The following is a 13,090-nucleotide window of genomic DNA, read 5'->3' on the forward strand; positions in this document are numbered from 1 at the left end:
AGGATGCAGAAAGGCTTCACTAACCACATAGACCAAAACTACAAGGAGCAAAGTACCTGAGGTGGGAGGGGAAGAACAGGAGGAGAAGGGTGGCCAAGATGCGGCACATGCCATCCTGAGAATGGAAAACCAATTTGCCCACGGCCTGTGGACAGCCGGTCCTGTTCTGTAGTCCTGGACATGAGTAAGCCCTCTGGGTTTAGGATATCAGCACACTCTAGAAGGCTGGATAATGGCCCTCAATGGTCTCATTCCCTGGAACCTGTAAATGGTGCCTTACCTGGAAAAAGGGTCTTTGCTCTTATAATTAAGAATCTTGAGATGAGGAGATTATCCTGCATAATCTTGGTGGGCCCTGAATGCAACCACAAGTGTCCTTATAAGAGAGAAATGGAGGAAGATTTGACAGAGAAGAGAGAAAGGTGATGTTACCATGGAGGCAGAGATTTGAGTAAGGTAGCCCCACAGGTCAAGGAACCCAGGCAGCCACGAGAGCTGGAAGAAACGAAAAAAGGATTGTCCTCTAGAGTCTCAGGAGGTGCAGAGCCCTGCTCACACCCTGGTTCTGGGTCATTTAACGGATTTCAGACTTCTGGCCTCTAGACCTATGAGAGAATACATTTCTGTTGTTTACGCCGTCAAGTTTGTGAGAATTTGTTGGAGCAGCCAAGGGAAACTAATCCAGACCTGGAGTGAAAACCTCATTACTCTGGCCAGTGTAGAACTGAACTGAATCAACAGCATCATTTCCTTTAGGTTGGGATAAGTGATAGAGACAGCACCAGTCACACAGACATTTACCCGTATACTTATTATTATTATCAGCATCGTTTTCTTACTCTCCACCAGGCAGAAAGTTCCATGAGAGTCATAACCCTTTTTTTTATTTTGTTCACCATCTATACCCAGGGCTTACGGGCTCAGCAGCTGTCACATAATAATTGCTCTGCAAATAATTGTTGAATAGATGAAAAAAAAAAAACCCCTGCTGAAATAGCTGCACAAAATGGGGAAGACACAAACAACGAATGGTAAAAATAACTCTGAGAGCGATGCCTACACCAGCAACTACATTGAACAGTCAAGTATCCATCATCAGCAAGCTAAATAGAGATGTAGGGCAGCCTGACCTCCTGCATAGGAACGCTTTCTAGCACCTAGAGATCCGTACTTCATTACCAGCTACATGTGAGTGTGTCCTGGCATGGAGGTGGCTTCGGTGAGTTTTACCAGCACAGTCTCAGTGGATGCTCAGGGCTCCAGTTGCTCTGGTAATGTCTGAGAGCCATTGCTCGCAGTGCCCATTCCTGCCAGCTGAGATCACAGGGCAGGAAGGCAGCAGTTCTAGTGGGGTGACACAGCTTTTTCCTGTTCCACTTTTTTTTTTTTTTAAGATTTAATTTATTTGAGAGAGAAAGAAAGAAAGAGAGAGCAAGCGAACAAACAAGAGATAGCACAAGCAATGGGGAGGGAGAAGCTGACTCACCGCTGAGCAGGGAGCCCAATGCGGGACTCGATCCCAGGACCCTGAGATCGTGACCCAAGCCGAAGGCAGATGCTTAACCGACGGGGCCACGCAGGCACCCTCTGTTCTGCTTTTTAAGTGAAAAGATCTCTGATCAGGAGCCAACTCCGAATGAAGGGGCCAGGCCGCCACCAGCTCGGTGTTGCACGGCATTGGATTATGTGGTTGCCCTGCGCGTGTCATTCCGAAGGGGCTGGGATAAAACAGCACAATTGCGTTTCTCGTGGCTCCTTCACAGTTGTGAGTGGGGTGTCACATGATGTCATCCAGAGAACAAAACATTTTCAGTACGTAACTGAAATTCCACCTTGCACTCCCGTTTAATTCTAGCCCAGACAATCTCCCACTTGGCTGCTGAGAAAGGTAAAGAACCTGGAAGGGATTCCTAGGCAGGGAGGGTGTGAGGAGACTAGCTTGAGGCCCCGTAGCCTTGAACGGAGTTGAGGATCCTCACACTAGCCTCTACAGAAGGGAAGACTAAGGCTCGGCCTCCCTGCCTCCCTCCACCACAGTGCTCAGGTCTACACCTGTTCCCCTCCCGCCACCAAGCGGACCACCACAGGGGCTGTGGATCCATCAGGGCTGTAACTGGCTCTCCAGGCCACACTGTGTGTGGTCTCTCAGATTTCTATCCCTGGCATGGAGCTGAGGAGAGGGTTCATATACGGCACAACTCAGATATATTCAGGCCAAACTCTTCAGGCCCCTTCGGTATTCTGAGCCACCCGAGTTCAAGGAAACACATCCTTTTCCAAAACATTACTATTTTTAGGAATGGTTCTTAACTTTTGAAAGGTCAGAGCCCCTCGTGGGAATCTGAGAAAAAAAGAGACGCTGTCCCCACCAACAATGCACTTAGGTAAACCTGTAACAGTTCAGAAACCTTGATCTTTTCTACAGACAGATAAAAATACTAATTTATTAGTGGCTGAGATAGATATTTAGCATTAAATTACAATGAATAAGGCCAGATGGCCTGAGTTAGAATTCCCAGCTCTTCGGGAGCTGTGTGACCTTGGGCAAGGTTTCTTGATTCCTCTCTTTCTCCCCATTTGTAAAATGAGAGTACTCAAGGTAGCACCCACCGCAGAAGATCATTACAGAGAAATAACAAATTCATTGTGTAAAGTGCTTACAGTGGTGTCTGGAGCTCAACAATTCTATACGGAGCCTCGATCATGCACACAGCTCCGTTTGAAGACTGAAGATGAGGCAATGAGCAAAAATTACTGCTGCCAATGGTCACACGTTCTGATGCAGAGCTTAAATTTTCAGAGAAATCTTGGTGCATTTCATAGCAACTTTAAAAAAAAATCACCTTATTTGTGTTTTCTCTTTGTTCAGATAACAGGTAAATAATATTTTCATACAGATTTCCCTTCTGGGATGCTGTAGCTCCACAGGGCTCAAATCTAAGGAATTCTAATTTTTGTTTCGTCCTCATTCCACACCTGACAGCATTTCTGCATAAATAATTTAGACTGTGAGTACTCACCCTTAACTTGGCATAGGTATTTATAAAATGGGAAAAAGGCCAAATTCCAGGAAAATCATTTATTCTGCTTCATCCCTAAACTTTTACTCATTCATCTGTTATGCTTAAAAATCAATTAGCACTGTGCATACACTGTATCAACAGCTTTATTTAGGATTAACTACAGAGCTGGGCAAATTTAACTGCAATTTTCCTACCAATGATGCTCTAAAAACATGCATGGATTTCAGAGGCTAATGAAGGCCTCTTCTCACTGCCACATATTTTTAAAGTGCTCATGCTTCTATTATCTTTCTGTCTTCTGCCTTCTGCTTCCCACCTGGCCTCTCTCCTATCAGTACCAGGAGGATATCGTATTTCAGGTTGATTCTTGTGGACTTCCTCAGTTTAAAAATGATTATTAGGGAATGATTATAAATTCATAGGAAGCTGAACAGAAACAGAGAAGGAAGTCCCTCGTACCCTTTCCTCAATTTCTCCCAATATTAACAACTTGTAAAACTATTGCTTAATGTTAAAAATAGGAAATTGATGTTGGCTCAATCCATGGAACTTATTCAGATTTCACTGGGATTGATTTTTTACATAACCAATAATCACATTTGGTAAGGATCAGTTATGACCATAATAAAGGCTGAAATTCCGTTCATGTGTGTATTTCAGTATGGGTTTCTGCGTATCCATTTGTGTGTGTGTCCGTGTGTGTGTATTTGTGCACACGAGAGCGAGCGAGCGAGCAAGCGAGAGAGAGCAACAAACTCTATCCCTACCCATTTCATGCGACTGTTCTGAGGAACGAATTGGGAACCTCATATAAATGCTGTTTATAAACTATAAAGCACTAAATAAAGAGGAAGTATTATATTGTAGTAGGTTTCTAATCTTTGTGTTCAGGAAAAAAAATCTCAAAAAAAAAGGAAAAAAAGTCTCTCATTAGCAGTGTACACAGAGAGGAGAAGGTGGAGCCCACTTACCTGTACAAGGAGGGGTGTGTGTGGGGGTGTGTATAGCAGTCTCAGCAAAATCCCATCTAAGGATACAGAATCACAGTTACAGAGTTAGAAGGGACCTTGGGGCCAACTGCCCCAGCTCTCTACACAACACACATCCTCTAAACGGCTCCTTCAAGGTGGTCTTCTAAACTCTGATTAAAAGTTCAAATGATGGACACATACTGTTTTATGATTCGGTCTTTCCCTATTTATAGAGTCTGTATGTTTAAAAGCTCTTTATTATAATAAGCTGAAATAGCCCTCCTGATGCCGTTTACCCCAAGGTGCTGCTGGTTCTCCTCTATCAGGCACCTCACACGATGCAGGACAACTGAAGGCAGCCATCATTCCCCTAAATCTTCTCTCCTCCATCCGAAACAACTCACTTCCTTCTTTAACATGCTCATTGTCTACAAGACTGCTCATCTCTGGAAGAACTGCATTGTTCTCCATAAGGACGGAACCAGGTCTGGAGCACAATGGGGTCCAGCACATTCCAGAGCTGGATCAAGTCTCCTTCCGTGTCTGTACACTAAATTTGTAATAACGCCCCCTATACTCACATTAATATGTTTTTTGTGGGTTTTCTTTTTTTTTTTTGTGGGTTTTCCCCCCAACTTCACTCATATTCCTCTCGAAATCTATCGAAATCCCCAGGCTTTTTTGTTCTTTCAGGTTTTGAGGTTTAGCCATTCCCCCATTGCCGATTTTGCACATGGGTGGTTAGTTTTCTAGGCACAAGAGCAAGACTTCATGTAGATTCTCATTAAATTAGGCCTATTCCACCATTTCTGAGATTTTTTTTTTTTTTTTTTTTTATCTGGACTCTGTCACTAAATTTATTTACTGTCTCTGCTGGTTCCACATTGGCTGCACCCTTTATAAATGGTCCTTTAGTCCTTTCTCAAAATTGCTGATGAAATACTTGGGCAGAGAAGGGTGAAAAGGAGATCATTAGAAAGCTATAAATTTGAACAGTAACATTTTGACCTTCTGTTAATGTTAAATTTTAATTGAGCATTCAGCCCTGTTTTTACTGAAGGTTGACATAAGAAGTAGCCCCACACAAAAGGCCTCTGTATTTTCTATAAAATTGTATTAGGTGATTCAATGTCTCGTTTGTATGAATCCCATGGGAAATTTCTCTGGAGCTCAGGAATAGAAAAAAAATTCCCTCCAATGATAGCTGAGCTGGTATGAGTTTCCTTCTGTTTTTATCTTCTAAGACACTAAGAGAGAAACTGAAAATCACTTGCTCAATTGCTGTACCTTTTATTTCTATTTATTTATTTTTTCCCTCTTTCCATCATCCTACTTTATTTCCTAACATGTCATGTTAATAGTTCTGTATATACATGTTTTATTTTTTACCAGACTCTGTGACCTATCCTTTTTAAAAGGAGGGAAGGAATAAAAACAAACATACATAATCAAGACATCCTATCAAATGTCTTTTCAGATGCTTAAAGATCCATGGAATAATTTCTTCACTTTCCAAGTAGGACTTTAGGAAATTTTCCCCAGAGTACTTGCACTGAAGTAGTTCAGGTTTGCTTCAGCCCTTCACATCATTCTCTTCTAAAATTTGTTCTTGGTTAGTAATGACATGGTCTCAGTATCTTCCATGTTGAGTTCCCCAAATGGTACTTTAAAGTGTAAAGAGAAATCATTTGATTATTTGCTAATCTTTTCTCTCTCTCTCTCTCTCTCTCTCTTTTTTTTTTTTTTTGGCTCTTCCGTTACAGGGTGTTTGTTTGTTTTAAGTATTTCCATCTGACTGAAATTTATACTGAAAAGACTTCTAGATTGGGTGTTAGAAGAACCGGGGTTCTTGCCTGGGATTAACTACTCTGCATGGCTATGAAAAACTCATGAAGTTTCTCAGTTGCAGAATGAAAACTATCTCCTGATGAACATCTGGTCAACATCAGGGACTGTTAGAATATATTTAGAATAGAATATTTAGAAATAGAATATTTACTTTTAAATACTTTAAAATGGGTAGTTGATAATACATAGTTGAATTATATGGATGTGTAATATTTGAAATCCTGACTTTAGGAGCTTAAACCAGTCCAAGGTGGTCAGCAAGCATTATATTAGAAAGGCAATACTCTGGAACTTGGCCACCATAAAAGAATCTGAACAAATGATGCTTTGCTTATTAGCAAAAATATGTCAAAAATGGATTCAAAATTGGCAAATTAGTGACTCGTTAACTTACCATGATAAATGAGACTTAATTGGTAAAATTAAAAGTTTTAAATATGTGGAATATTAAAGAACATTGAATGGTAGAGCCTGATGGGTCTGACTCCATTCTCCTATACCCCCTGCAGCTGCCCAGATAAAGTCACATGGTCACTGCAAGGAATGCATGAGAGATTATAAAATGCCTACAGATGTTGCCTTAGAAATATTTGGGTTTAACAAAGGCTCTTTAGCTCCTTTGACAGATAGAAGTCAACCAACCACCTATTAAATTGATTTCATTGACATTTATTGTTGCCATATATAATCGCAATTTCTATTAGTGTACTTTTGGTTCTTTTTTTTGTTTTTTTTTTTGTATTTTTCATTTTTAAAAAATCTATACTTTCTTTTGACCTTCCCAATATATTCAGATAAACTGTAGTAAATTCATACACTGTGGCATAGATTACTTTGTGACATGATTGCATGGCCTAGTCTACAGCCTCTATTAGAAAGCTGGACTCTGAAACTATCGGTTGAAATGTGCTTTGAAAAAGTCATAGTTAACTAAAAGTCTACAAGAAAGCTCATCTCAAAGCATTGTTACATGCAAAAAAGTGAATGAAATGCCAATTTTAGAATTGGAATGCTGAAGTGATCTAGAATATTCATGGATTGATGATTTTGATGGCCATCAGCAGAGCTGAATGAATAGTGTGGGGTTCTACAAAGCTATTAGGCTAAAAATGAAAAAAGAAATAAACAAAATACAAGATATAAATACACAAGAATCTACCCCCTAGATACCAAAATCACATTCTGGATGTATTTTATTTTGGATATTGTCTTCTAAGCAGAGATCAACATGGCCACAAATAACCCAGACCTAGCTGATGTGTTAAAATCTTAAGATCTCAGGAAAAAGATCTTAGGTTAATATACAGGTAAACGGTGATTTGTTTGTTTTTTTAATATTTTATTTATTTATTCATGAGAGACAGAGAGAGAGAGAGAGAGAGAGGCAGAGACACAGACAGAGGGAGAAGCAGGCTCCGTGCAGGGAGCCCGACGTGGGACTCGATCCTGGGTCTCCAGGATCAGGCTCTGAAATGAAGGCGGCGGCGCTAAACCGCTGAGCTACCCGGGCTGCCCTGATTTGTTTTTATTTAAACTTCTGAAATGTATGCTTTTTAGATTATTTCTGATGTAAGTAGAAGTTTTGGAGAGAAAATGATTCATTTCAGATAAAGTTATTTCTTTAGCAAGTCCTTATTACATATGGAGGTAATGCTATCCAAAGAATATGAAGGTTAAAAAATACTTTAAAATGTTTTATGTTTTAATCTGCCTTAATAACTCTGTGTCAAAATTAAAATATATACGATGAATACATAACATAATCAAACTTATTGGGGGAAGAGGCTAATGTATTTTTATTGTTAAAGCTGTACATTAAGGAATTATCTGTGCGTTATCTTTTTCCATTAAAATTATCCTTCCTCTTTAACTTAAAATAAAAAATACAGGGCGAGAAGTTTTATCTTTACGTTTTAAATGTGTGTACTTTTATAGTAATTTGAATAAAAAAGTACCTCGGAATTATTATGTTCTTCTAAATATTAATTCGATCAGAGCATCATGTTGGGGAAGATTCTACTCATTGGTATAATTTCTTGGGATGGTTTTCTAACCAGCTCATACTTCTCATACCCAAACAGATGAAATGAGACATAAGAACTATAAAATGACTGCTTGTGTAGGTGTAATGTCCATCAATGCGGAGGGAGTCATTTGAACACAAAATGATGATTTGTTCTAGGATTTCAACATTTGACTTTAGTAACAGCAGGGGGTGGAAATATGCTTAGGGGAGAAAACCTCTGGTTATTTTATGAACATACCACTCCGTTCACTGATAGCAGCTGGTCTCCCCTTTTGAGGCCTCCGTGTCTTTCGGCCACGCCTCCAGGAATGATGCGAGAGATGTAAATGGGGGAATTTTGCTCCTTTCCTCCCATCACGTTAAAACCAAGGCCTTCATCAGTCTTTGGCAGTTCGACTACCCGAGGGTGGGAGTGGCCTTCACTAGCTGCAAAAGCTGCAACTGTTGCCTGAAAGAAAAGATGGTCATTTGGTAATAAAACGAGGGGAAATAAGGCTGATCATATGCTTTGCAGTGGGTGGGCTCAGGCAACTCCTCTTATTTTTATAGCATTCTCCTGTGGAAAAAAGAATACAACGGGGAGGGAGCTTGCTTCATTTCAATGTCATCTAGAACTCTCTTCTTTGGGAAAGCCCTGCCTGGTCATTTCCAGCTTTCTAGAACTTATCCATTCTGACACAGATTTCCCTTCTTTATAAAAATCTTCCCCAGTTACCTTAGTGAGATGCAATTCCTCCTTTCCTTGGAGGTTTGCTCCCCATACTATCTCCATATGGTACACATGCTGTAACTATTATGTATACGTGTCGACTGTGAGCACCTGAAGGGCAACAAGCATGTAATCTGCTTCTTCGTATGACACACAGTCTACCCCGGTGCTGGCACATAAATGTTCATGAATATTTACTCAATGTACTTAGAAGCACTTATATGTATATACTTGGATCAATATATATATATAATCTTGCTATTGCCAGACCACTGGCTTGGCAAACTTAGATTTTGGGTGTTTTTTTTTTTTTTTTCTGATTGAGGATACCTAAAAGAAAACAAAAGCTAAAACAAATAATGGGTTCAAACAGACTGTTATTATTTCACATCAATATTTTGCATTACTATGAAAGGTCCTCTTATCTGGTAAGGATGTTTTCTCCTCTATTTTACATTAATATTTTAACAACTACGGCAACATGGGCAAAATGAGCAGCCTATGGTTTTATACCTAGATGTACAAAATATCATTTAACATGGACACCGTTTTATTTTAAAATACATGTATTAATTGTTAAAAATAAGTTGAAAACATAACTTACCATTAGTTCCCACCCCTCACGGAAAGAAAATAACAGCACTGAAGTTGTTTCTGTCAAGAAAAGATTCTCTGCCTGCTTCTTATTTTCCACTTCCATTAACCTGCCTTAACCACAGTTGATTAGATGCCTACTATAAAGTGATTTACTCAACACTATGAAAATATTGATTGCCAACTACTGTACATTCTTTTCCACACACAGCATTATCACATCAATTGAGCATTATGCTACTGTCTGCATTTAGTGAAATTTAGTGAATGATATGGAAATAATGGCTTGTTTTTAGCTACATGCATTCGCTCATGCAAACCTTGTCGTCATGCATAGATTTTAATGGCTGACATGGATGCAATGCAGACAGCCCAGAAACAACCAGAAAATATTGTGCTATTGCAACATTATGCTGCTATCCTGCTGTTCTACATGAATAAGAAATGAGAATGGTAAAACACTACATAATTCACTTTCCCCTTAATTAAACCATGTAGGGATCATTTTTCTGTGTGTGTTCCACTTCAGAACAAGCAAAGCATGATGTAATGATAATAATACCCTCCTTTTGCCTGGGTTAAAAAAACAAAACAAAACAACTTACAAATCTACAGTGTTCAGTTACAGAATGAAAACTAAAAAATCAGGAGAGAAATCAAGCAAGAGGTGATATAACACAAAAGAATTAAATGGAAAATGCTGATTATTTTCGCCAGTTCTTATTTCTTATACATTGTTAGAAAGATAAGAGCTTTTAAAAAGCAAGTCATTGTACATCCATTATAACACTTCTGTGTTTGTAAAATAAGAACTACATTAGTGATCTTGGTTTAAAACTATTGTTTCCTAATGGTCTATTTTCCAGATAATTTCATGATCCTATCGTTATACAATTTCCATTAGTTTAAGATTTCCATTAGCTTTCTCTGCAATCCCTGGCTTTGAGTTTTTAAAGAGCGAATGTGGTCACTACCACAAAAGGTGACAGGCTTTCGCTTTAGGTCAATGTCACATTCTTTCAGCAAGCTACCCACTGCTCCGCTGAATACATGCAGGAACCCTATGTCAGTGGGTCTCAGGTGAATTCTCTTTGTGTCTGACTCAAGTCAAATCTTTCAACTTGTACAAATAAATCTCCATGCACTGAATAGGAAACAGATTTCTTTTGGATCAGAGAAATGTGTCAGAAAACCATGTATTATTTCATACAATGAACCAGTAGATTTGCTTGTGCCAAATGGACATTTAGTGAGTTTAATGAAATCATTCTCCTTTCTTAAGCTACAGAAGCAGCAGAAACGTTCAATTTTCCATTAGGATTTTTACCTGGGAAGTAGTACTGGTTCTAGACTCTGGGCTGCCACTGATGTCTAAATTCTCTTACAGTGTACACACGAGAATACCTGAAACACACACGCGCACAATCAATTACTAGATCACTGGGGTCAAGTATATTTTTAAAGTTACTCAAGCCTTACCTTTGCTGTGGCCCTGGCACGGAATTCAGGACAGCCATTAACAGTTATCGTTTCATGCATATACTGATACACCTAAAACATTCACAAAAAAAAAAAAAAAAGAAGAAGAAGAAGAAAAAGAAGAAGAATGGGTAAGAACAGAAAGAATATCAATTCTTTCATTGCAGATAGGACAATAAATTTTCATTGTAAAACACAAGTTCTCTGTCACAAAATGAAATAGGTCTGAATTCATTATCCTGGTGATTAGGACCAAAATGCCTCCTATATTTTTGGTGGGGGAGGGTTGCAACAGAGAAGGCAAACACTTTTATTATTCGGCTATCTATGTTTTATCAAACATAAAAACTCTAATATTTGGTTTTATAAAAGCCATTTTATCAGTGAGAATTTTTACCATTACCATATCGTTCTGTCTCTCAAATATGTAATAAAAATATATATAAAACAACTTCCTGAATCTAAGGAACTCTCTAAAAATTCGTTTTCAGGGCGCTGGGGTGGCTCAGTTTGGTTGAGAACCCAACTCGTGGTTTGGGCTCAAGTCATGATCTCAGGGTCATGAGACTGAGCCCTGTGTCCTCGGGCTCCATGCTCAGCATAGAATCTGCTTGTCCCTCTCTCTCTGCTCCTCCCTGCTGCTCCCGCTCTCTCTTTCTCTCTCTAAAATAAATAAAATCTTTAAAAAAGTTTCTTAAATTAATATTCCACAAAGCTAGGATAACAATTATCTTTTCCTTGCATGTTGGGATTTATGTTACCATTCATGATATGTATTCCTAATTCACAAATATAGAAGATAAAATGATATTCAGGGGAAGGGACAAGTAAAGTAAGAGATTTTTAGAACTAGTAACACAGAGCAGCAGATCAGCTATGGATTCATGTTAACATTTAAATGAAGTAAGAAGAATAGGGGACGCCTGGGTGGCTCAGTGGTTTAGCATCTGCCTTTGGCTCAGGGCATGATCCCGGGGTCCTGGAATCGAGTCCTGAATCAGGCTCGTCTCTGCCTCTCTCTATGTCTCTCATGAATAAATAAATAAAATCTTTTTTAAAAAAGAAAAAGAATAGAAGTAAAACTGGACTCAGAATGATACTGTACAAAGAACATTTTTTTTTTTTTTTTACTAATGGACCTAAGTTTCAGCTTTACAGTGTTAATTGGGGGACTACAAGGTCCTGGTTGAACCATTTCACCACTTTGATCCTCTGTTTGCCCATCTGAAAACTGGGTAAAAGAATATTTACTTAGTATGGTTTTTACTTGAAATAATACTTTCAAGACACCTGGCACTTAATGAGTACTCCTTAAATAGCAGGTATTATTATTAATTACGATTTTAGGCACAGCTATGAAAATTATCAGTGAGAATTTTTACCTTACCTTTACCTTTCCTACTGCCTTAGAACGTAGTAGGAAAAATGTTTTCTTTCTAAATTGTCAAGGATGGGATTATAAAAATCTGTATATCAAAGGCAAAATAAATTGCTTCAACATAAATAAACTTGAGTATAGAGAATGACTCTTAAAAATACAGTTTGAAGAAGATAGCCCATTAGCTATTTCAGTTAAACATAAAATAGAAAATTATAATCAAAGATTTTTTCCCCTCTCTATTAATCTTATTTTCTACACTTAAGTACAAAGTATTAAAGTGAATTCAGAATGTGATTCATGCATCCATTTAACAGTTCTTTGAGTATCTCAGACTGATCTCTTCCCGACATTTCTTAGCTGGCTCACCATTTCTCAAGTACATTTGGTTGAATCTCCGTTAATGCGGACTTATCTTTCCCAAGTGACATGTTCAGAAGGAAAAAGACAAAGTGGCCTGGATTAGAAAGGTAGGGGCTGAATCTGCCATTCAGCCTTATACTTCACTAAATAACTGGGGTATACAATTTTGGTGAGAAATCTGAATGGGATCGGAATAGTTTTCCAGGAAAAAGGAGTCCAGGAGCCTGGGATTTGTTAACGCAAATCCTCTAAGTCACCAGCATAGCTGCTTAACATGTTTCCACGTTATTTCCTTGAGAGGGCATCACTTTGTTTTGTAGAGATAGATCTTCCACAAATTAATTCTACTTATTTGATCTTGTAGCCCATTTACGAGCAAGATTCTCCATACTCGGTTTTTCTTGTTAATAATCTCTCTCAAATCTGATCCCTTCGCTCGATCTGAGCTCATTATCTCTTGCTCAAGGCTCTGCATGTCTTCACTGGGTCTCCCACCACCAAATACTACTGACTTTGGTTATCATTGTCAAGGACCTACCTGACTACGTCGTCACCGTGCTTTTGGCTGTAAAGATTGCAAAGTCAAACATGCCTACAGGAGTCAAACTTGCAACGATAACGCAGAACCCAGCCTTTCCTCTGATTTCATTGTCCTTTTTGTTTTCCTCCACCCTCACTGTTCCCCAAACACATCATGCC

General features: G+C 38.8%; 1 protein-coding gene across 2 annotated transcripts in view; it reads right to left on the reverse strand.

The window, feature by feature from the left end:
• The window catches only part of LIN7A (lin-7 cell polarity scaffold A), a 127,741-nt gene that overhangs the window by 30,512 nt on the left and 84,139 nt on the right, over nt 1–13,090 (reverse strand). For both annotated transcript variants that reach the window (XM_077845636.1, XM_077845635.1), the window contains exons 5-6: nt 10,651–10,722; nt 8,107–8,316 (exon numbers count right to left, since the gene is read on the reverse strand). In XM_077845636.1, coding sequence (XP_077701762.1) covers nt 8,107–8,316; nt 10,651–10,722 — 282 coding nt within the window. The remainder of the gene's footprint in view (nt 1–8,106; nt 8,317–10,650; nt 10,723–13,090) is intronic.

This window comes from Canis aureus, chromosome 13 (assembly GCF_053574225.1).
Source record: "Canis aureus isolate CA01 chromosome 13, VMU_Caureus_v.1.0, whole genome shotgun sequence".
Taxonomy (NCBI): Eukaryota; Metazoa; Chordata; class Mammalia; order Carnivora; family Canidae; genus Canis; species Canis aureus.